Here is a 26263-nt window from a genome sequence, read left to right as displayed (position 1 = left end):
ACACTTTTAGCGCGTCACTATAACTGTACTTGACATTTTATGCACTTAAAATGATGAAATCTTTACATCTACTTCATTTCAGTTCAGCCTATTTTTCGGTAGTCCGGATGACCGCAATTGTAATAATAGTGATCGTTTTGAAAACTCGGACGGGTCGGAAGTGTGTGTGTGCGCCTTTGTCTTTTTTCTTTTTTTTTTTTGCAAGCGGAAAACTGTGTGTTTGTGTTTTGTACAGACACGACGTCTGCCGAGCCAGAATAAACACCGTCCGGGTTTCCCGAATAACGGGGACTCGAATTAGCGGGGAACGTTCGCGACGTCGTCACCGTAAAACCGCAGATTTAGGTTTTCGCGTTTGGTTTGTTATGGTTGCAATTCCTCACATTTTCAATGCGACTTCTCTTAAAACTATAACAACAACGCGGTCGGACACTGCTTTCCGTTCCTTTCAGTTTATCCTTAGTTTTCCTCCTCACCTCGGTCACTATTTTAAGAAAGCTTTTCTATTTATTTCTATTTATGTGAAAACCACAGCCCACGCCCGGGACAAACCTCAACTCTGTCCCTTTGTCTCTCCTTCCAACAGGAAAGTGAACCGATGGAAATGAAGTAAGACGGGGGAAAATTAGGTTCTAACGATGCAATACCGCTGTAAAACTGTGCGGAAAATATAAAAAACGAAATAAAAGCAGCGTAAACCAGACAACGTGTGAAAGATATATGGATTTTTAACAGTTTTTTAAGGTCTAATGTCCATCCTCGTGGCGGGGGACGTCCACAAAGATCACACTCCTGCTAAAATGTCCGCGTGAGTTCGATCCGTCCCGACGCAGCCGTGGAGTCGATGGATCTGGGACCCGTCAGAGGTTCCTGTCCAGTGAGGAGACGGTTTTATCCCGCCTTCGTTGGGAAATGTTGGGTTTTTGTAAATCATCTCAAACGCTGATCCAGACCTGCTCTACAGGTAAAGAGACAATTTGGATGTTATGATCTGGTGCCGCGTAAACGACACTTTCAACTTGGGTTTTATTGCCTGTTTATACATTGTATAGTTATTTTATTGCCTATTTGTATATTTTATATATATCGTCCATTTGTATTGTTTTATATTTGTATCGTCTTCCCAGGACTACAGATGGAAATGAGCTATGAGCTACAATCTGGTACAAACATCTCTGCCACTGTCGTAATTAACTTTATAAACTAAACTAAACATCTGACTTGGCTCTGACTTCCACCCGACTGACAGGCTGTGCTGTAATTCTTCACTTTCTGTGATAAACCGCCAATGAAAATCTTGAGAAACATGAATTGAAGACTTGAATTTGTTCAAGTCCAGTTGACTGGGAACCTCCACAGATAATCTTGAGAAACATGCACTACGTGGCCAAAAGTACTGGCTCGTCCCATTCCGTCCCATTCCTAATCCACGGGTTCAATATGCGGTGGGTCCAACCTTTGCAGCGAGAACATCTTCAGCTCTTCTAGGAAGGCTGTCCACGAGATTCAGGAGTGTGTTTATGGACATTTCTGAGTGTTCTTGCAGATTTGTGATGTTGGACAAGAAGGCTTCTTCAGTTCTAATGACCTGCTGGGAGTTTCCTGAGAGGCGGAGCTGCGATGCGACTCAGAGACGGTCACGCTTGACCGCAACAGATGGTGGTAGATGATGGTAGAGAAACGAAGGACGACTCCAAAGGGGATAAAGTCAAACCAGTAGGTGCCGAGGGCCGTCAACGTAAAGTTTAAATTGCAGTCCGTGCTCTGAGGAACCGAAAAGACGTGAGGAGTCAGATCGGCGGGAACGACGTCTCCGGGGGAAAGACCTTAAAAACTACCAATGACCAATGAGAAGACGACATATTTCACTCCTTGTATTCTAAAAACACCGGCCAGAGGTCTACTTTATTTTGACGGCTGAATTAAGGCCTGATTTAAACCTGAATATCTTCTCCTGCTGATTGATCACTGGACACGAAGGTGGCGACGTAGATCGGGACGGGATCAGACACCCGACACAGGAGAGCCGCCACCTCGGGACGGGACGCCACGGTCCACCTCCGCCTGAAGGACAAGGGCCGTCTGAAGAAGTTCTAGTCGGACCAGAGTCAAAGAAGCCGTCTTGGTCAAAACAGAAAAAACATCTCAGACGCGACCTTCCACAAACGCCGTCCCAGGATGGATACCAAGACCAGGAACCACCTGGGCCCTCCAAACCAGCAGGATCCGCCTCCACGCCAGCCTCCGTCCACGGGATCCAACGGGTTTCACTCCTTTGTTTCGCCTCACCTTCCAATCCAAGTCGTCCCACAAGAGTTTCTCTTTGGTCCAGATGATCGACACCCCATTACACCCAGTTTCTTCCATTTCCAGAAGCAGCCACCACAACCTGGAAAACCCAAAACCCGGCGCTTCTATCGGGAAACTCCCTGCGGGCCGTTAGAAGCGAAGAGGCTTCACGGATGAGGCTTGAAACGCCTTCAAGTGAAGAAATTCAAGTTCGGCTGCCACGACAAGAAGATTCTGACAAAGATACAGGATCTCCACGTTCCAAGGCGAGCAAACGTTTGGCGACGGCGGCGAGGAAACACACTTTACTGGGCGGAAACCTTGGACGGATTCTGATTTTATTATTTTACATCCACGACTTGAGCGTGAAAGTGAAATTTGTGATGTTTATTTTGACGGCAGGCGACCGTTATCACAGGAGGCTTCGTTTCCTTCCAGGACCAGCAAGATTACGCCGTCTGGTTCTTTACCTGAAAAGCCACGTGAAAATCAACACCCGTCGTTTCATTTTACTGCAAATAAAGCGGTTCGAGGTGAATTTCCACAAAAAGCAGCCCGAGCCGCTGCGACACACACAACAAAAACAAAAGCCGACGCCGGGCTGTTTTCAATTAGCGTCCGAACTCTAAACGCACGCAGCAAAGCGTCTCGCTCACATCTGAGATTTATTTGGATACATCAAGAGCTGAAGAGCTCATCTGATGTCTTTCCACGGCTCCCACATAACAATTTACTGAACATGCAACTCTCTGATTTAGCGCTTGAATATTTACACGGCAAAAGTAAGACGTGGGTTTCAAGATGAATTTCTCGCAGAGCGTTCATGTCAGCCATGGCGGGACCTTAAGTAAACTGACCTCTGCGCACACACATTCCTCGGCAGCGGTCGCCCGGGCCGAGGCCGAAGAGTTTAAAAAAACAGACGGGCCGAGGTGGCGTAAATCTTTACGTGCATTCCAGTAAGCGCGCGCTGCAAACCGCCGGTTTTAAAAGACATCTGGCGACGGGGAAAAAAAAAGAAAAGCACATGAAAGAACGGCCGAGATGGAGAAAAGGCGTCATCTCACGATAAATTCCGAGTGTGTGAAATCGCGGAGATGCTTTGTTCGGGCCGGAGCAGATAAGTGTTCAAAGTAGGCCGAAGCGAGGAAAATGCGAGAGATTTTTATCAAAATCAGATAAAAGTTTGATTTGGGAGTGAAATTAGATCCTTTCTCGAATCCATCCGAGAGTCTGGCTGAAGGCGTCGATGCCGAAATGCCGTTTTCTCGACCCAAAAGGAGACTTCAAATGGTCGTAATGCGCAGTTGCGCGGGGAGGATTCACCGAAACGCGTCATTTGTCCGACTATTCTTAAATTTTTCTCGGGATTTAATTCCCCTTTCGACCCTCGGCGCTCATCGAACCGACACGCTTTGTGTTAACGCGTGTTAATTATTACACTTTGCCAAAATAACTGCATTAAACAGAGGAATTCAGAGAATTGATTCACACTATTATTACAGAATTACCCTCCTTTTTTTTTTCGCATTTAGCCGTCTCTGGTTTCGGCTAATGAGATTTTACAAATGCAGGGCTCTTAAATAGGAGCCGAGACCCGATCGGTGACCGTGCCGTGTTCAGGTTTCACTTATCGATCTGAAAATCAATCAAAGTCGTGCGGAAATTTAATTTGTTTCGTTTCAAAATCCTAACCCTGCGACATCGACGGAACCGATCAGTGATTTAGCGGCTAATGTCTTTGGACAATCAACGCGCGAAAAGAAACAGCAGCGATATCAGATTATTATATGACACCAAACACTTCTTCCTTCAGGGAAGCAGAACGCTAATTTAAAAATCTGACGGTGACAAACTGTGCTCGACGTTTAGTCCTGACGCTTAAAGGACAAAATAAGGCGCTCGGGAAGCATTCGGTTTGAAAGGCGGTAGAAGACGAAAGCAGGCGACGATGGATTTACGTGCGACGCAAACCGTTTTAGGGGATTCATGTGGGAAAACTCAAAACGATGCCGTTTCTTCTTCGGTAAACCAGATTGGCGTTTTCCGTCAATCTGGTTTGTCAAAATGTCTTCGATGCCTTCCAAAGATGAGCGGTCCCGTGCGACCTCGGTTAATAACCCGCGTTACGGCAGTAAAAAGCACGGAGAATCATTTCCAGTGCCGAAAATTGAGCAGAAATCAATAAGGAAATTGCAGTAATTGAAGAAAGAATGGGGCTAATAAACAGAATCGCTAACAGCATTTGGATGAACAATATGAGGCCGTCGTCCATGAAGACCTTTGTCATCAGTCCATGTTTACAATGTCCAGTCCAGAGGTCTCTTTTCTCTTTACACCGCGGCTCCGAGCGACTTGGGAAAATAAATTACAAATATTTAATTGAAGTGTATTTCATTCGTGTTCATTCCTTTTTTTAACTTTTCGTTCTAAGTCGGGAGATTATTGTGATCTTGAAATATTAAATAAAATGATATTTATTATTTTTTGCCGCTCAAAATAAGGTCACACTGGTACCAGAAGTTCAGGAGCAGAAGTCCCATAAACCGGGTAAAATAAATATTTATGAAGATATTTTGCCAATATTTATTTTTTATTGTTTACTGACACAGTGAGTTTTTTCCCGATTTATTTTTAAAATTCAGGTCAAGGCTCCGCTACACGCTCTGAAAGCCCAGAGCTCAAAATGAGTTCATTACATAAATAAAATTTAATTTTCTCCGCATTACTTCAGAAGCAACACACGACACACTTGTTTATACAAAGTGTAAAGGTAATAAAAAGCAATATACACAGTGGTACCTTTATTTTAGACGTCAAAAAGTAATTGCGGCTCCCAGAGTTTTCTTTTCCGAGGAAACCGGGTCCAAATGTCTCTTTGGGTGTTTGGGGTTGCCGACCCCTGGACTAGACGTTCAGATTACAGAGGAATTGTTTTGCTGCTGCAGCCCACCAGGAAGGGGCAACACCAACGAAGCCATTTCTAAATCTCAGCCATTCTCTCTTTTCCCTGCTGCAAACCCCCGGAGGTGGACGTCTCTTCCCGCTATAAGATTCCCGATTCATCTCGCTCAAACGCTAACAGCGATTTTTAGTTTCCCGATACGCAAGCGACAAACCCTGACGCCGGATGATATTTCTGCCGACCCGCCGACCCGCGACCTTCTTTTTCTATCGCCATCCAGCCGCTCACCTTCGTCCGTGTGTCCCGAAGGGAGGTTCCTCTCGCGGATGGTGTAGTTGGCGGAGAATCCCTCCCTGGCGATGGCGTTGTCGGTGGTGATGGTCATGGACAGGATGCCGGTGTAGGAGATCACGCGGCCCGGGGACGTCTGGCCACAGTAGCGGCCGATGTGGGGGCCCACTGTGGGGGAGGCCGGGAGAAAACAAACAAGTATTAGCTTCCCCGCTCACCCGGTAGATACAATATTCCGAGAGCCCCATAGAGCCCCATAGACGTGATCATTTTGATGGTATTTCCAGATATATTCCCCTTTAACCAACCTCACTCAACCCTTTACCAGCCTCCCGCTATCTGCCATCGACACACCGTCCACTGGGAAAGGTCACATGTTTCTTCCTGCAATCCGAGATCCACTCGGCCAAAGCATTTTCCATTTTTACAATGAATTTATTTTGTCTTGTCATCGTCCGTTTTGTCGTCGTACCGAAGCTAAAGGTCTGTTGAGCCGCATTTTGTAATCAACGTCCAAAATGTCATAAGTTTTTCATTTCATCTTGTAAGAAAGATAAATTTTGTAATAAACTGCCCCAACGCATTTTGTAATAAATGTTGCCGCATTGTGTAATAAGTTATTACATTTTGAGAAGATTATTACAAAATGCACTTGCAACTTTTTTATTCTCTAGGAAATGTAATAACATGGAATTTATAGAATATTCTCTGTTAATGCAACCTTTGAATAGTGTACTGATAGTAATTGCTAAGTACTGCTACTAGGCTAATACAGTGATGCTAATAATAGGCCTCGCTTTTACAAATACTTTAAAGTAAAAGAAACTACAATTAACAAACAAATAAACCATGCTTTAGAATTGTTGTTACATAATGCACCATGTTATTACATTTCCTAGAGAATAAAAAAGTTGCGAGTGCATTTTGTAATAATCTTCTCAATATGTAATTTATTACAAAGTGCGTCAGTTTATTACAAAATGCGGCTTTATTACAAAATGAAATGAAAAAGTTATTACATTTGGGATGTTTATTACAAAATGCACCGTTATTACAAAATGCGTCTCAACAAGGTCGCTGTCTTCCTAATGTTAGCTTCGTCTTTCTTCATGGAACGAAGTGTAGACTGTTTAATGCTGTAACGACGGCCGACTTCAGCAGAACTCCTTTAACCTATCGGGAGGTTTTATCTTTTCAGCAACAGTCAGCGTCTTCCTGCCACGCTTGTGATCGATAGCAGGCTTCTTCGGAGATGCCGGGTGTTTAGGAGGCATCGTAAAGCGTGGGGGGGTATTGCAAAAAATTAGACACGTTCATAAACTAAATAGCGCAAAGTGGAGCAGGACATGTATGCTCGGCAAAAACCTACAAGGAGATCAGCTGCTTCTCTCCAGCAGCCAATCAGCATGAGGAATGGAACAACACGCTCAATCAGCCAATAGCAAGCCAAGTACGGATCGATGTAGCCAATGATATTCCGTGTGAGATCTGGCGTGGGTACGACGGCAGGAGCCAGAGTTGGCCATGCTGGGTATCTTTGTTTAGCAAAGGAGATCTCCTATTTTGTTTTATAAAATGAATTTTAGTCTAATTTTACTCTATTTTTTTCCTTTTAGGCTTGAATGTGGCTATTTCATCACAAACAAAAAGTTCAAATCCGTGACGTAGCGAGGGCAGGAAAGCCGAACCGCGAAGTTCACCGCGGGTCCGCTGAAGTGCGATTTAAACGTTCACTTCATCGTCCCCTGCAATGAAATCGCACAAATAATAAATACAAAAGCTAGATATTCTTTCAACTCGTTGCATTTCAAACAACTCAAAATTAGAGAAAAAAAAAACTAGGCTTTTAAGTCCTTTATCTGTCATCAGCTGCAATCTCTCCCCTCTCAGAAGGACGACAAGGGAACAGATTAGACGCTGGGTAGAAAAAAAAAAACAACAAAAAACACAGTCAATATATCTGGAGCCACACGGAGGGATTGTTTCACGTCCAAAAACAAAAACCCATCCGGTCCTGAACACGACGGACATTTTTCTCAAGGCGTAACAGCGCCGTGATAAAGCCGTAGCGCTCACTAATCACAGAAACTGTGTATTTTCATTGATTCAAGGAATGGATATAGTCTGAAAATCAAGTTAAACAGGACAAACTTCAAATGCTGAAAGGTTCACGATGTTAATAAAAACATGGACAGGTTCTGTTTTTTACCTTTTTGCGTGAGAAAAATACTCTCCTGACTCACATACTCATATTGTTGGTTTTTGTTTTTCTTTTTAGGAGCTCAGAACTACTTCCTGTGTTTCTGGTTTGCATTGGCAACTAGTCAATAACATCAACTAAGTGATTTTTACCACTAAAACTCCACCTTGCAAATGTCACTACATTTGTTTTAAATTAAAAAAAACAGTCAGAATTAGTCTTGACGGATGTAGATGTCAATAAAGACACAATGAAACCATACTTGGAGTAGGATTTGAAACGGTTTCGGGGGCGACTTCTTAGGAATATTGAGCAAAAAATCAAAAACAAAAACCTTCTTTTAAAAACGGAATGACGGAAATGTTTGTGTGAACACTGCGAGTGTGTCTGACAGCGTGAAATCCCACATCCGGGCTTTCACCCTGCTTCAGATGAGCTGCCTATTTTTCTTTTTTTTTTTTTTTTTTAATTTTATCTGCGGCGACACACATGTTCATTTAGTAAACACAAAGGAATACTGGGCTCGGGTGTCGTCCGCGCACATGGACACACACCCATCACTCGGCAGGCATGTTATGTATACTGGCATGGGTTTAGAGTGTGTGTCGGTGTGTGTTTACCTGTGCCACCTCGCCGGCCCACGCCAGCCTCGTCCCTGGCAGACGCCGGGTGAAGCTGTGGGCACGGCGGCGAGTATTGTGGATGTTTTGGCAACACGCGTGAGCCCGTCTAATGTATGTAGCGCTCGGCATTATCCGCACGCTACACGGCTAATTAGTCAACAATGGACGCGGAGAAACGCCGAAGAAAGACGGCGTGGAGAGAAGCTGCAGATGCAGAACCTTATTTTCTAAAGTGTCGCTCCGGTCGTTCGGTTTGTTAGCTTCCCCTTCCACTCAGCTCAGGGAGGAAAAGAAATAGAAATGTAAAATAAAATAAGCGGTTATTTTTAAAAAGCTTCTACAAGGCTGCATTTCAAGTGGAGAAATCGCTATTTTTGTGAACACTGCACTGCAGGACTGAAGGATCGCTAGCGTGGATGGTGTTATACTCCTAAAAGGAATATAGAAAATGGAAAATTACAACATTCTCTCCCTTTCTCTCACTATATATATATATATATATTTAAACTGTAATTTCTCTCACTATATATATGTATGTATATATATATATATATATATATATACACATACAAATATTTATACTGTAATTTCTCTCACTACATATATATATATATATATATATATATATATATATTTATACAGTAATTTCTCTCACTATATATATATATACATGTATTATACTGTAATTTCTCTCACTATATATACATATATATTTATACTGTAATTTCTCTCACTATGTATATATATGTATATATATATACATATATATATATATATATTTATACTGTAATTTCTCTCACTATATATATACATATATTTATACATATATTTATACTGTAATTTCTCTCACTATATATATACTACTATACTATCTCTCACTATATATATACACACTATATATATATATATATATATATATATATATATACTGTAATTTCTCTCACTATATATATATATATATATACACACACACATATATTTATACTGTAATTTCTCTCACTATATATATATATATATATATATATATATATATATATATATAGATAGATAGATATATAAATATATTTATACTGTAATTTCCAGATTAGAAGCCGCTGCTTTTTTCCCACGCCTTCAATGCTGCGGCTTAAACAAAAATGCGGCTAATTTATGGATTTTTGTTGTGCTAACGAGCTTCACGCCGCCCAAACATTTAGCCCGGTCACATCGGATCCATGAAATCAGCGTGAAATTCTGAGGACGTTCAGTTCCGACAGCGAAAAAGACGACGTTAATGGTTTTAGTGCGAAGGAGGAAGACCCGGGCTAAAGAAGGGATAGTAAATGGATGGAATTTTCCTCGTCTTATTTATTATTGACCTTTTTCATCAGCCGTGTCACAGCTACTGTTTGGAAAAAAATCAATATGGATTAATTAAAAGTAAAAAAAAATGTTGTGTGTAAATATCTCATGTCACAACATGGACACCTGCAGCTTCTAGACTGATGTGGCCTATATCTGTACACAGAGACTGATTTAGTCATTTTTATTTATATTTTTACATTCAGGTGCAATTAATAGTCCTGAAATTACGGTCTATATTGTTTATATTCTTCATTTTTATTTCTTGTTTATTTCTATTTTCTATTTTTATATTTTTTTTACGATATTTATAGATCTTACTGCTTAAACATTATTAACTAACTATACTGTATTATACATTTTCTGCTATTTTTATATCCATATATATTACATTTCCTAAAGAATAAAAAAAGTTGCAAGTGCATTTTGTAATAATCTGCTCAATATGTAATAACTTATTACATAATGCGGCAAAATTTATTACAAAATGCGTCGGGGCAGTTTTTTACAAAATGCGGCTTTATTACAAAATGAAATGAAAAAGTTATTCCATTTTGAACGTTTATTACAAAATGCACCGTTATCACAAAATGCGTCTCAACACGCCCTGAAAGGGTTTGACGGGGTAAAAACCCAAATTGGCCAAACAGCAAATTCAGCAAGTGCGCGTGTCGTATCACGCACATTAAAAATACTCCGTGCTTTTTATTTTTCAGTTTGCGATGTCAGATTACTGTTCGCTAACCTCTCCCACTTCGGTCGACATGGGAGTCATTTTTGTGGAAAAACGTCAGAAAGCAAGAAAAAAAAAGCCCAATTAAAAAAGGGTTGTGTGTAAAATCTGGAAGCGGGAGCGTGAAGAAGCCAAATTCAGAGGACTTTTGCATCGTGGAAGGCCACGCCGGCCAGGACGCCGCCCCGCCAATCATCCTTGAACTTGATGGCGGCCGTTTGAGCCACGGGATGAAATCGTTGCGAATGCATCCCGATTACGGATTTATCTTCGCGCTGCATCGGGAAATGAAATTACACATCAATCCCTGGTGGCTTTTCCGCGTTTACCCTCCGTCCGACTCCGTCCCGGAACCCATTTTTCTCCTACTTTCTCCTAAAAGCCCGTCTCACCTGCAGGGGAATCATCGATCCCTCGCGTCTCTTCATCTGTTTCCCCTCAACATCTAGAGAGGAAGCTCTTCTCAGACTTCTCATCGCAAAGCCGTGGCAGATTTTCATCCCTTTGCGTCAATCTTTGCATCCCATTTTCCGAGAGGAGACCCCGCCAACAATTTACCGGATGAACGCTATCGGGAACGGGATTAAGAACCGGGTCAGAGGCCGAGGGGTCTCGAAGCTCACGGGGTTTCCAGAATTTCTTCTGACCGTCGGCCAGATAGTGTTCCTTTTACGGTGCGTTTTTAACCCGATCCATTCGCTGCAGAATTCAAATAATAATGCTAAATAATATAAAATAATAATTCACTTGAGATTTCTTAATTTCACCGCGACCCTCCCCCCCCAACAAAAAACAACAAAATGTCTTATTTTCACCTCTTTTTAAATTTCCTGCTTCATTTCAATTGAGCTTTAGTTCTCCAAATAAACAACAAATCAACAGAATTACAACTCAAAGGAAAAAGAAGAAACAAATATATTTTATTTATGTCGTCCAAAGCACTTATCTTGTTTATTTATTTATTTTGTTCCCACCCAGGCTAATTTCCTTTTAAATGATTTTGAAATAAATATTCAAAGATTTTCCAGTCCATTTCCTTTGCAGCAAACGCCCACTTTAAACCTTAATTAGCAAAGACTTGGCACGACAAAACAAAAACAGAACCTCTGTGAAACACAGAAAAAAAAAAAAAAAAAAATCAATGGATGCTTTTGCCTTGTTTTTTTTTTTTTATCAAAAGCCGCGGTTCCCGGTGCTTTTTTTCTCTCTCTCGCCGCACAGCGTCGTCACGGTTTCTGATCATGACGTAAACGTATCCAATCGTAAAACACAGATTTTTGGCAAAATGCGATGGAACTGAGCGGCGGCTCAGCGCGGCCAGCTTGACGCTCTTATCCTCATGTTTCCTTTCAGCCTCCTTCCAAAGACGTCTCCCATCCCCTCCGGTCTTATAATAATGAATAACTCATTTATTATTCTTGTAGAATTTTTCTTTTTATGTACTCATATCGTGTTTTTGTATTTTTGTTATTGTTGCCACCAAACGTTATTTAGGGATTTTCACTTTCTTTCAGAACCTGCCTAAATGTACCGTATTTTTCGGACTATAAGAGGCACTTTTTTTCACGCTTTGGCTCGTTCTGCGACTTATATATTTAAAATATATGCGTAAATTTCACACGTTCCTGCTCCTCCTATCACTCCTGCAGCACCCAAAACATAAATATCAACTCATAAAGACAACTGAGAAGGACCGAAACCCAAAAAAGGAAACCAGAATCTGCAGATTTACAAGTCGTGAAACACGCAGCCGAAAACGGATCCTCCAACTTCTACCAAGAAAAGAAGCTAATCGCGAGCTAAAAGCTTGGAGGAACAAGTTCACCAACGGCTGCTACACTGTTGAAGCCATCCTGCGCTACCGTTTGGAGGAACGTTCTAGATATCCTCCTGGTTGGGTTGTCCAGATGGTTGGGCACGTCGATGTCTGGCCTCTGTTCTATCAAATAAATGCGATTTATCTACGTTTATTTCTTCTTCGTTATGCATTTTTTCGGCCGCTGCAACTCGTTTGTGACAATAATGTCTCTAAAAATGGCCTTTTCAGTTCGATTGGCTCAGATTACTGATCTGTTTGTTCTGTAGTTTTGTCCTGTCGGCCCTCACCTGCAGGGAATCCGTCCCAGATCTCCAGCCAGTCGTATCGACAGAGCGCCCCCGGCGGCGGCGTGGTGTCCGGCTCCATGTCGAAGCTGTCGAACTCCACCACGATCTCCGACATCTTGGGGGCGAAGATCATGAACGTGCAGTCCAGGTTGTTGGGGTATTTCTCCGGGAAGCCGGGGGTCTTGATGACGCCCCTGGGAGCCGTGAAGTTCCTGGAGCATTCTGGACCTGCGGGATGGTTTTGAAAAGTGTCAAGGGATGTTTTGGGTAGAGTAACAAATTCGCACATAGCTGGCCTTGTGAACCCCCGCGGTTCAGAGGTGCGAGGGGTCGCTTCTTTCCCCTCGCGGGGGTTCGTCCTCGACGGCCGGTTTGCGCGATTAAATAGCCGGTAGTTTACGTGCAACTCGTCACCACGCGCTCTGCGGCTGAATGAAATCCAGAAAAGAACATTTGATCAAAAATTCACATGTTTTTCTATCGCGTTCTGACATTTTGACGAGGAATACCGAGTCGTCGCTTTTGCACGTTTAGCGTTTGTCAATATGTTGTTTAGTTGCAACTTGTTAAAAAAAAGTCCTTCTTGTTAATATTTATCATCGATTGTTCAAATCCAAACACGCTGCAAACCGCGAATAAAGAATCTCCCCCGGCGGGGAAACGTTTCTACACTCCACATGTGACAAGAAACACATTGAATCTTGGACACTGTTTAGTTTTAGATTCTACTTTTCGTAACTTTTTCTCCGACCGTCCACTTTCCGCTGCGAGCGGTCGCGATGTCCCCGCTGTGGGACGATGAAAGGGTTATTCTATTCTATTCTAAAAGACCTTTTTTTTGTCATTCTTACCATCTGAATAACGTTCATTCGTTCGTTCGTTCGTTATTTACACCCGTTATCCTGCGGCGAGGTTTGCAGCGGAGAAGCCGGCCGTCACGGGACGAGAGACGAGTTCAGCCCGAACCGGTCGCCGCTCCGTCGCCGGGCCACGAACCGAACATTCGACCGTTCACTCCGTTTTATTTTCCTTCTTTCGTTCATCCGATCGCTCAGACACCCACAGGTGTTGCTGCTGTTAGCGTTGTTTCACTCTGCTAGTCGCCACTTTTGTACATATTTATCTCGTTTACCGTCATTTCTGGATTATAAGCCGCTACTTTTTCGCCGCACGCTTTGAACGCTGTGGCTTTAACGACGACACGGCTAATTTTTTGGATTTTATTTTATGTTCTAATGAGCTTCAGCCGCCAAAACATTTAGCTCCGTCACCTCGGATCGATGAAATGAGCGTGAAATTCTGAGGCCGTTCAGTTCCGACGGCGAAGACGACGACTCGATCAGGACAAAAGCGCGGATAGAAAACATCTTTTTGCATCTTTTTCATCAGCCGTGTTCCAGACACTGTTTGGAAAATAAGGATTTCCAGTATATATTTGTGGACAACGTGGACACCTGCGGCCTATATACGTAGACATTGTTATTTTTATTTATATTTTCATATTCAGGTGCGTTCAATAGTCCGTCAATTACAGTATATATTGTTCATATTATTCATATTTATTTTTTATTTCTTGCTTATTTTTAGTTTCTATTTTTGTATATTTTTTGAACATTATTGAACATTATTAACACACTCTATAGAACATAGTGACATAAAAGCACTCACCCTGTCAATCACAAACCATATCGAGACATAAAAAGCACACATTTAACTAAAAGATAAAAATGAGTGGACAGTCTCTCTGCCTGTCAGGTGGCAGATACTTTGGGTATAATTCATTTAATTCATGGTTTTTGGAACAAACCCTTGGAAACCCACGCAGTCAGAATTGAACCGGGGACCTTCTTGCCTTGAGGTTGCCGCGGCAACCACAACGCCGCCCTTGAATTATTGGCGTATTTATGGAGCGAGCTTCAAGAAAATGATTCACTCTCAAGTCAGTGCAACGTTGCTGGATTTCCAAACGTACAAAGTTGACTCAGCTCAGCTCATCGCCGGCCAATCAGAGAACGGAAACGCCAAAAAACAAGCCCCGCCCCTTTCAACGCCGCAGTGTTTGTGTTGTGACTGCGAGCTTCCACTGGCATTCAACCACTATTCCACAGAGACTGTTTACAGAGACAGAACATCCTTAAAAAACAGCATCACACACACACACACACACACACACACACACACACACACACACACACACACGGCATCTAAGTACGCGCTACCTTTCATTTGTACTGCATCGTTTCATTTCCAGGGAATCTTTCCCGCTCAATCTCCAGACCTTTCTTTTTAATGGATTTTAATGGGGTTTCCTTCATCTCTTGCTGTTATTACAATGCTGTGGAGTGTTCTTACGCTCTGGGTTTAATAGCGCGCTTTTAAATGAGGAGAAAAATGCCAGGGGACTTCTTTCTTTTTGGATCTTGGACTTTTTTTTTTTTTTGCTCTCTTATCCCTCATTTCTGCACCTCCCGTTAATAAGGCTATCAGCTATGTTGTGCTTTCATATCTAATTGTCAACACGCGGCAAAAAATTGCCGGGCTAATTACACAGGTTATTCAAGTGTTGAATAAGTTGTGATGTTTATAATTAAATGCAAGCTAAATGTTAGAAAAACAACCCTTCCTGCGTTTCTGGGGGTCGGAGGCGGCTTGATAAAGCAACGACGGCGTGATAAGTGTTCTAGCACGCTACAAACAGATATACAGCCCTTGGTTTTAGCAAATGTCGGGCTCTCGGCATCGATTAATGTCGCCCGGCGGAGAAGCGGTTATTTTCCGCGGCCGTATCCATGGCGACGGCGTTGCTCGCGACAGACGCAGCCGCTCGCATCCGTCAGTCGCTGACAGTTTGCACCTCGGCGGCAATAAAGCGACATGAAGGAGATTATAAGACAGTGACTGATCCCTGCGGGAGGAGGTCGACCCCCGGCACGGACAGGGGTCAAACATCTCAGGCGTGTGTGTGTGTGTGTGTGTGTGTGTGTGTGTGTGTGTGTGAGGCCTCTGAGGTCGCCCAGCCAGATGTGACCCGTGTGTTATCTGCACACGCCTGCAAACATGACGTGCCGGCCGCCGACGTGCAAAGCGACACGCATGTGGACGGCGAGTTGTTGACACTGGCGTTCAAAGGGCGGCTTAAATGATGAGCAGGGAAGAACGGCTCGGTTTTTAGGTTTGGGTGTGTTTGGGGAGACTGACGGGTTTTTATGGAGGCTTGTTTTAAAACAAAACCAAAAAACAGCCGGATCAGAATAAAACAGAAAGGCGGCAAAAAAAAAACAAAAAAAAAAAAAACATCGGATTCTAAGTCCTTTGCTTGCATTAATGCGTTTCATTATTCTTTTTCTTTTTGACAACAGGCCCTTTTTCTTTTTCTTTGCACCTTCGTACTTCTGTCACGTTGAAAACAAATCAAAAGAAATTCCACCTCTGCATAACTTGTCCTTGTTTTCGGTGACGAATGAATCATCATTTTTTGTACTTTTGCACCGCGGGTCTTAAGAGTAACATTATTTTGTGAACGTTTGGTCGGCGTTGACACTTTTGTCAATGCAGTTTCACATCATTGTTTATTATCATTATTTTCCGACCACTAATCTGAAAGAGGAACGATGATGGAGGAATTAAAAGGTCTAAATCTGAAAAGGCAAAGCTTAATGGTTCGCAAATAAATTCATTAAACATGAAAACAAGAACGGCGTCGCTCAAGTAAAGTGATTTAAGTGGGTCATTTTTCATACTCTTGCTCATTTTCGAGGCTTTTAGAACCAAACTTTTTACACCACAATTCCACCGAAATGGAAATGTTTCATGCCAATCGCATCCTTAGATCCATAAAACAGTTTCCACTCAAATCAACGTTGCAAGCTTGTTGAATTATTCAAAAAAAAAAAAGACCAGATTACAAAATGACGCTCAGTGATGACACCGTTATTTCATTGAAAGGGAAAAAATGCAGACGTCTCCTCGTCACAATAATCAGTGTATCTTTGTTTTCCACGTGTTCCACCCCGTCCCTTTTCCCCGCTTTCATCTTTTTTTTTATCAATGACCCTTCAATCCAGTCGCCGCGGAAACCCTGCCTTCACCTAAATGCACAGGAACTCGTGTTAGCGGAGCCAAATATAGCAACGGGGCGGTAAAGAACTCGTTTGTTTCAATTTATAAGTGATATATATTCTGCGGCCCGAGGGGGGGGTGTTAACGGTGATCGTCATGGTTACGCGAGGTGGCTTCGGTCGACGGGTGGACTTTAATTACGCCGGAAAACTATCTTTAAATGTTTACGGCCGCGCGGCGCTCGTAACGCCGTGACGTTGCGCGTAATGACAGGGTGGAAGAGCCGGAGACGCCGACAGACCTTTTTCTCACGGAACTCATCGATAGAGAAATATTCGCCGAAATAAGAAATCTATGTTTTCCTCGCTGGCTTTCTGCGCGGCTTAAACGGAAATGATTTTTTTCCGAGCAGCAACCTCCGGCGAGGTCGACCCTCCCGGGGAAACGCAACTAACTAACCGGCGAATCCGGAAACAGACAAACAGAGCCAGGATATTTTTATTTTGTTTTTCAAAAGGATGAGACTTGATCAAACACTCTGTAACGCCCTTCCGGATCTGCGTTATTTGTTCTCGGTTCCCCCCCTAGTTTGTGTTAATTTAATTGTCACAGCCGAATTACTGGGTAGAAAAATGGGCAAATTGTAAGAGTAGAAAAAAATTTGGCTATATAGAGACAAAAAAAAAAAGATGTAAAACATACTATCAAATACAAATATACAGAAATATGAAACCAAAAAAAAAAAAAATAGAAATGCCTTTTGCAAGCTAACTTTCAACCTGCTTTCTTAGTTTGGAGATTTTTCATGTATTTTAAACCGATATCTGAGTTTTCTTGGTGCAAGTCAATGTAATTCCACTCTGATTTTCCTCATCATTTAAAACATGACTTGGAAGCCCTTTCTTGAATATTTTTTGGAATTTTGAAAGATATTTTTGAGTCATATTCATGTTTTTCGAATGATAATTTTCCTGTAAAAGATATTTTATTATTTGCTTCTGGACACTGAAAGTCCACAAATGAACTGCAGTAAATATACAGTTCAGCGTAATCAGCTTCTTCTTATCAAACATATCAAATAAGTAAATACAAAGTAAATACTGTTCTTGGTGGAGGGATTTCATATGTTGATCCAAATAAAAACTATTTTATCTTATTTTATGTATTGGGTTCACCAGTTTCTACTTTAACATGTGTTTGTCGCTGAGGGATAAAAAAAAAAAGAGAGAGTTTGCAAGTGTTTCCAGTTTCCAGGCTGGTTTTGCACGATTTATCTGTGAACTCTTTTTTTCAGCATTGTATAAATGAAAGAATAGCGCTGATGCCATGGAAAGGACAGAGGTCGTCTGGGGGATCAGACGCCCGTCGCTGTTTCCCGGGACGTATTCTGTTTATGCCAATATGGCCACGTTTCTTCTGAATAAACGGATCTCAGCTCAAATCCATCTTCAATCCGGCGCTTTTTACCGTTTTTATCCATAATTGCGAGGCCCCGACCGCTTTTGGAAGTCAGGTGTGAAGAGGAAGAGGCTTATAAGTTTCTTTTTTTTCCCTTTCAGAAACACGCTAAATCTCTTTTTGAGCGTGACTTAACAAGTAACTACATTATTCAATTCGAAAATCCCATTCTAATCCTTCTGCAGAAAAGATTTCAGGGCCCGGATTCTGGCGTGGGCTGTGCGGACGCGTCCCTCCCGTGTTTACGAAAAAAAATCAGCCGATGAACCCACAAAGTCTGACAGTTTCAAATATTTATAGTGAGTCCTTTTCGTTTTTTTTATTCATTTATGACTCAAAGATAATTGTTATAACTCTGACCGTAATGGCTTTTAAATGTGACGAGTAGGAAGCAGCCACATGGCGGGGGGGGGGATTACCTGAGCCTCGCCAGGGCTGTTTTTAACTCGTCACGGGGGTGGAGGACCCGTATTGAGGCCATCCCCGCACCCGCACACACACACACACACATCCACACACACACACACACCGATTCACAGGCCAGCGCGTGAGCTGTCCCAGTTTCACCGCCCGTCTTCAACCACGGCATCCATCTCATTTGCAGGTCACTCCTGAAAGCCTCCAAGGACAAACAGCCCATTAGCTAAATGAGCCTAGGGTCCTTATCACCTGACGGCTGACACACACACACACACACACACACACACACACAGAGTTGCAAATGACTAAAATTGTGGACTTACAGAAGAAAACAGTAGTAACAATGCTGGGTTGAGGTTGTTTTTTAGGATTTTTCAAGGGTGTTTAAAAAAAAAAAAACAGTTGGTTTTGTCAGACAGTTATCCTATTAATGATTTTTAAAAATAACGTTATTATCATTATTATTTGTGGGCAATGTTAATTAATTTAGTCCTTAATTCTGAGGTGATTTTTCGATTTTTGTGAGCTGGATTCCCTAAATGTCTCTTAGATAGCCATAAAATACTTATTTTCAGATCACTTGTTCATTTTCAAATAATACAAAGTCATGTTTGTGTTATAAATATATGATGGGCAGTTTTCCATGACCGGGATGTAGGTCAACAATTTTTCCAAGTTCACTCGGGTGAACGGAAAGGCTGCACGCACAAATGCATCCCATTACACGTGTAAACACAACCCGGCCGTCCGGACGGGACGGAGAATCGGCCAATCGGACGAGCTCGACAACAGGAAGGCAAACGCGAGGAGGGATGAGATGGCGGCGGCAGAAACGTGGAGATGCTCACGAAACTCTGCCACTGTATTATCGACTAAAAATCCAAATCGGCAAAGGCAGCGCGCGTCGATAACATGGTGTTAAAAAAGAAAATATCGGACGATCGTCCGTCTTCACCATGAAATTTGTCACTTTATTGATACCGGCGCTACAAAACGCTAGCAAGCTGTGGAGTTACCTCGTCATCCTCCAATTTATTCATTTCCAACCTCGAAAGGGGATCAAGACTGTTCACAAAAAACGACGATGCTCATCTGGAGGCGTGCACGAGGCTGCCCGGCAGCAGCTTTATCAGAAAATCATGACAAAAAAACGTACGGTTGTATTGTGCAATATGGGTTCATGCAGTTACGCAAGACACGCCAACTTATATAGAAAGAATTCTCGATATATTTATAAATAAATGTATGATTTGCTATTTTATAGTAGATCATTTTGCAAGCAGCCCCGAAGTAGCGAGCGCTTTACGACTGGTTTCGAGAAATAAATCATCGAGGCCCTCGGAAGGCGGAATACTTTGGCGGAGAGTTTGGGCTGCACCTTCGCAAGCGTCTTGATTGAATTCGCTGTGAGCCACAGTCATATGGTAAAAATAAACAAAGATGCAAACAGAAATATGTGAAAATTAAACAATACAATAAGCCTTAAAGTTGTATACAAGGATACAAAATGTATTATTACTTGGTGATACCTCAGTTCTTGCCCCAGGCACTTTCAAACCGCGGTAGTGATCGTGATTTTTCCATCTTTCGTAACTCGGCTATAATTCTTCTTCATGATAACTGACAGCATTACGACTCGTCTTGTTATCAGTCCAAGGTTTGCTATTTTTTTCCATTTCAGCGAAAAAACAGCGAGCCAAAACACACGGAGGCCCCCGAAATTCCAAGAAGTAGCTCGATGTTTGATGAAGTGGGTCACATTTAACCGATGAAATTAATAGATGCGGCTCTTTATTAGATTCTCATCCATCCGTCCGTCCACAAACCCGTGATCTAAAGATATAATTCCATTATATCGCTATTTCAAATCTATTTTAGAGGGGGAATCGTCAAGAGAGAAATGTCGGGGTCTTTGAAATTCGCCCAAAATACGCTCCTCCGATTTCTTGTCCTTCATTGTCCGTGGCCTCTTTCTGCTTTTAAAATTCATCACCTTAAAAATGAGCGTTTTACTACCAGCATTTTATATGATATATATCGTATCATATGATAGCGCGGCGCTTTCGTGGACTCCCCTGCTCACACTGGGCCGCCTTCTCACGCTTCCGACCACAAAACAACAGTTTCCTCTCCACGTTTCCCGAGTCCACCCACCTGAAAATGAGCACACCTGGGTATTGTTATTCCTGGACCGAGTCATTCTGTGACGGGTTATTGCTCTCCAGAGGGCAAACAAAAAGAGGGGAATCATAAAGTCATGTTCCTTTTTTTATTTTTTTGTTTTGAACTGATTTATCTACCGCCCCAATTGGTGGGAATTAAAGGGGTCTCAGGAGATGAAACGTTTGGCAAAGACTCAAGTGGAGTCAAGGGACTTAGAGATTTCAAATGTGGGGCAGAGGAACAGATTTTTTTTTTCCCAGCAGCTGGGACTCCTGCTCCACCGGCAGAATTTCTGGGCTTTGAGTCTATTTACTTTGCAGCTAAGAGGTCAGTGGACCAAATATTCAGCTGAGTCTGCTTGGATAACCTTGGACTTTACCTGGGCCTTGAGCAAGAACCGATCGCATTCTCTATAGCATCGATTACGGGGTTGATCACAATGAAAACAACAGAGTATCTCCTTCGATGTCCAAGACGGAAGAACCAATTTTATAGTCGATATCTTTCTGTTATCACCGGATGGATGATAACTGAGCATACAAGTCATGAGCATACAAGTCACCGTGCCATGTCATGTGTACCAGGGTGTTGTCCTGCACCGGTTTTAACATTCCCATCAAGATCATCAGAAAGAGTTGCTAAAATGCCCGGCGAGGTGGAGCAACCATCGGGCGCCTTCTTATCGACAACATCGAGCTGTCTACAGAGGGCAAGGCGGGTCCTGAAATCTTGGTCGAATGGCGATAATTAGTTGAGCGGCAACATGTCCTCTTCGCTGATTCATCAGATACGGAAAAGGAGATAGAGGTCAGCGATATTAAGATGGGGAAGCTCCCGACGAGATATGGAGGGCTGGATTCCAAGTCAAGTGCTCTGAAACTGAACGTACAGTCGCACAAAAAAACAACAACACAAGAACAGGCTTGCGGCACACTTGCAACAAAGGCTGAGGTTTACAACACCAGACGGTCCAGGTGGAGAAAGCGAGAAGCCATTCAGAATGTAAGGGGAGGGTGTAAGATGCTAGCTGGAGAAACCGCCCCGGCATACAGCAGGGGTGTAAAAACTCAAATATACAGTGGGCCCAAATTCAAAACTGGGACAAAGTCGCGGGCCAACATTGATATTTTATGAAAAAAATCTTCCTCCAGATATAACAATGAACCCAAACAAGTTTTGCTTAAAAACTAAATATGGAACAAGCATAGCTTAATACTAGACAAGATATAACTCAATATCGCACACAAGCAAAATCCTGTTGTCTGCCTAAGTAGCAGGGTGCTAGTATTAGCATAAGGTTGCTATGGCTACTGCACAAAGAGGAGAGGCCGTTTATGGGTCCTGTTGTGATTTTCGTGCCAAAACACCAGCAGAAAATTCTGGGATTTGTAGAATTACATGCACGACCGTCCAGCTCTAATAGTGGCTTTGCCGGCCAAATAGAATTACAGTGCGGGCTACATTTGGCCCGCGGGCCAGAGTTTGACACCTATAGCATGGAGGAACATCTGCAGCGAGTAGGTCCGGAAGCCAAAGGTCAGAAGGGAGGACGCCTCTGAAGGTGGTTAAAGCTAAGATCCTGTGGGATTTCCAGATTCCAGCCGTTTGTTGATTGACAAACAACCGAAGAAGGCGGCGACGACGGACAAACGATCCCGAGAGACGGTAAAATCAGAAAGCGGCGACACCGAAAACTCCGACGCCATCGCTGGCTGACAGAGGAACCGGAGAAGTCTATGTAGAGGCGAAAGTGGGAGTCCAAACCCGCGACCTGGATTTCCAGGAGCTTCTGGGTACAACATGTGAGACCTTTGTGGAGATTCAATATCTGCCGAGTCCAAGACGCGGCCATGAAACTAGCTTGGATTACTCAAAGCTCATTCATTTGACTCTATTCTTGGACAAAAATAACCGGATAAACCTCCAAATGAGCTTTTTAACATTTTTTCCAGCAGCTGTCAGTAGGTGGTCCAGGCCATCCATGCAGACGCTTTGGAACAACGCCGTTCTGCACCACAATTGAATTTAAATGACTCTTTTCTACCAGGCCATTCATCACATTCAGAGAAAGGACTGGAAACCACCTGCCGCCGTGTTTTCTGCTCTGCTTCGGGCTTTCGCCAGATGCCGCCGTCCAAAACAAGAGGCTCCTTCGGCGATTGAAATCACGCACCTGTCTTGAAGACCTCGTAGCGAACGGAGAATCCGGCCCCGTGGGTCTCGTAGTCGGAGACGAACTTGATGAGGAGCTGGCTGCCGCTGGAGATGATCGGGGACGGAGCTATCTTTCCGCAAAACTTCCCCAACATGGGCGACTGCTCATCTCCGCCATTGTAAACCTCCACGTAGTCGTATCTGCGAGGACAGAGGTGGAGTTTCAGGTTTCAGGTGACGTCACATCCAGAATTATTTCACGTCAAATTTATTTTGCTGATCAAACGGCAAATTCCTTCCTTCGTAAAAGAAGGAGCTACCTTCAAATTTTAAAAAATTGACAGACGGGGCCGGGTCAGCACAAGATACAATACATTTTAAAAAGAAAAAAAACAACTCATTTGTTAATAGTACATATCGTTTGATATTTGCTTTGAAAATAAAACTTGGTTTTGAAACCTCTGACATTTGCTTGGATTTCCTGCACAAAGTGTTTTTCCCATTGTTGCTTCACATCCAGCTCATTCATGTTTTACTGTATGTCCACAGTTAAGGCTTAATTCACAAATGTGATTTAACTCCAAAAATAAAATCATCTCCCCTTTGAGCTTCCACATTCACATCAAGTATGAGTTCTGTACCAACTTTGGCGGGCCGGATTAAAAAGACCAACGGGCCGGATGTGGCTCGCGGGCCGTAGTTTGCCCGCCCCTGCTTTAGAGATTGCAGATATATTTGCAAAAAAAAAAACCATGAAAATTTCTTTTTTTTTCCTCCCAAATTGCAAATAAACGACACAAAAATAATGAAAAAAAAAGACTCAAAAAATTCATCAACTCATGAATTCGATACAACATTGCCACGTCTTTGCTCTGTGGCTGAAAGCTAAGGCACAGCTGCTCATGAATGAACCCAGTCAACACAATACAATCCTGACCCCGTTAGGATTTTTCCTGAAAAATAGTTTCTTGAAACCGTCAACTCTCTGACAAGTGCAAGGTAATGACTCGCCGATGAGTCACTAATTCAACACCGTTGTGATTTTAAACGGTAATACGACATTATCCCCGGGTTCCTGAGGATTAATATATCAACGGATCATCGGATTGTGTCACTAAATGACGCCGGGAGCACGAATTTGGAGGAACTCCGTGGAAGTCGGGGTGTCAGAAAAGTAATTTCGCCTTCGCCGCAAAAGCCATGAAGTGTCGCGGCGCTTTGTTGAAGGGGTTAAAAACCTCCAATTGTTTCGATTCCACGGCGAACGGACCGGAGAGGATACGCGCAACCATAACAGTTTAGCAGAAGTCAGGCGTTTCCCTAAACATCATCAGACCGGCTTTGTTTGCAGCGTTTAGTCGTCTGATAGTCCGACCCGATATCATAAGTGCGCTTCATTGTGAAACACTAAATGCATGTCAAAGAACGACAAACATATGACCGGTGAAATATTTCCAGTCATTATTGGTCCAATAAGGCAGAGTGTTGGACGGCTTGTGATGCAGCATATGACGAGATACATTTTATCTCCAATAATAAGGTCACAGTGCGAAGAAACATGTGAGCCTTGGGAGCTCGTCGTCGGGGAACACATGTGATCGCGTTGTTCGCGCTATATAATCCACGCCGCCGGTCGAAATCAGAAGAGAAAAACGCTCAAAGTCGGCCCTACCGACGAAAACCGAAAGCAAGTAGTTTCCGATAAACGTGCCCGGAAGGGAAAACTAGCATAACCTAGCATAACCTAGCATAACCTAGCATAACCACAAACACTGACATCTCAAGACGCAAAACCTGGCGGTAAATCAAACTAAAATTCAAGGCTGGTCTGGTAAAAAATGCTGACGCAGCCGCTATAATAAATGTGCACCACGACTGAATCAGTGCAAATAATCCCGGTCACACAATTTATTTATTAAACGCTCCAAAGACAAAGTTGCTGTTATGGCAAATAGCTGAGACTGCAGTTTGGAACGGAAAGGAACGATGCTACGCAGATAATCCTTTTTTTGAAAAGTAATGTAATGCGCTTGTTTTTTTTTTACGAGTTACCTTCCCAATCCTGAAATAGAAAAATGAAATAAAATAAAATAAATTCTGGAACGGTTTAGCCAGACTTGAAAAAAATGTGTATATATTTATATACAAAAATCAAATCAAATCAAATATTGAATACTAAATATAGTCAAAGTCTGGGACAATTTAGTCCAACTTAAAAAAAAAAAAGGGTATATATTTATGTATTAAAATTCAATTGAATTGATTTGTATTTTATTTTCCCTCGATTTATTTGTGTTTTTTAACAGTAGTTTAATGTACAGCCTTGCAGTGCATTGGAGGAGTTCAAGTATTTGTAGCGTATCTTGTTATGTGAGCTTTTGAAAAAACGTTAAAAGCACAGGGAGTCAGTAAAGTGGACGCGCATTTCGTAAATAAAGCCGGGACGTAACTTTTCAACGTCCGTAACGTTCAAATGATAAAACAAGTGAACGTAGCAAGCGCTGGAAAAAAATATAACAATCTCTCCGGCAGGGATGGGCCGCAACACATTTTTCCTCGGTTTTTAAGAACGATCCCTGTTTTCCAGACGCTGGAGGACACGCTGGTTATTTATTTTGTTTGCAGCGCAGCTACACCAGGCTGCCCTCGGGCGTCTGGGCTCGACCCCCGGACGTCAAAACACCGGGTGAAGCTAAACATGTCAAGCAAGTGACTCGGGATTGCGAACTCGTGTCAAAGGTGGACGAAGGCGACCTCCTCCGATGGAGAGAAAGTGAAGAAGAGCAAATTCTGCTAACATGACCTCATGGTTTGGTGAGGAGCACTGTGACCTGCAGCCTCCTGTGCACACATACCAGGAGTGTGTGTGTGTGCGTGTGTGTGTGTGTGACGGTATACACATGGAAAGGCATGCAGAAATATTCCCCTCGCAATTAGAGCAGCACAAAGTGACAGTGAAACACAGGATGTTGTTTTCAGAGGTCAGACATTTCGCCTGTTATTAAATGCACTTTACTGGAAGCAAATTTGATGCAAATCCTTTCCTAAATAACTCTATATTCACTGTTTATTTTCCATATTTTATTTTTTATTATTTATTTTGTCATTCAAAATGGGAGGAAATAATCCAGATGCATCTGTTAAAAACTAAATGTGACCAAGTGGCTCGACAGGAGTTTTGAAAAGCGACGATCGGTTTCATTAACATGACATTTATGAAAGGTTGTATTTGTTATTAGCCGCTTTGGTGGCTTTCATTGCCAGATTGTTTTCTAACAACTCGTCTTTTCATTTGGGTCGCGTCGTTTTGAGGCGGTAGAGAGCCTCCTTCTGTAGCATGAACATTTCCTCCTTAAAGAACCAAAGAGAGTTCCTTGTTCTCGGCGGCTGGAATTAACACAGCAGAATGCAGAGCGGCCACATGACACGCTCACACACGACAAAACATTGTTCTGTCGTTTTCACTTTGTCGAGACATAAATCACCCGCGATGTTCGTGTTCTGAGGGACCACAATGCAAA

General features: G+C 42.7%; 1 protein-coding gene across 2 annotated transcripts in view; it reads right to left on the bottom strand.

Annotated features, from left to right (window-relative positions):
* The window catches only part of LOC147230045 (neuropilin-1a-like), a 112957-nt gene that overhangs the window by 53907 nt on the left and 32787 nt on the right, over positions 1-26263 (bottom strand). For both annotated transcript variants that reach the window (XM_086153160.1, XM_086153161.1), the window contains exons 3-5: positions 22762-22943; positions 12489-12716; positions 5483-5653 (exon numbers count right to left, since the gene is read on the bottom strand). In XM_086153160.1, coding sequence (XP_086009286.1) covers positions 5483-5653; positions 12489-12716; positions 22762-22943 — 581 coding nt within the window. The remainder of the gene's footprint in view (positions 1-5482; positions 5654-12488; positions 12717-22761; positions 22944-26263) is intronic.

This window comes from Fistularia commersonii, chromosome 10, assembly GCF_037954325.1.
Source record: "Fistularia commersonii isolate RoL2024-O1a breed Wild chromosome 10, RoL_Fcom_v1.0, whole genome shotgun sequence".
In the NCBI taxonomy this organism is placed as follows: domain Eukaryota; kingdom Metazoa; phylum Chordata; class Actinopteri; order Syngnathiformes; family Fistulariidae; genus Fistularia; species Fistularia commersonii.
Note: the sequence above shows the minus strand (reverse complement) of the source record. Positions and strands in the feature narration are given on the sequence as shown.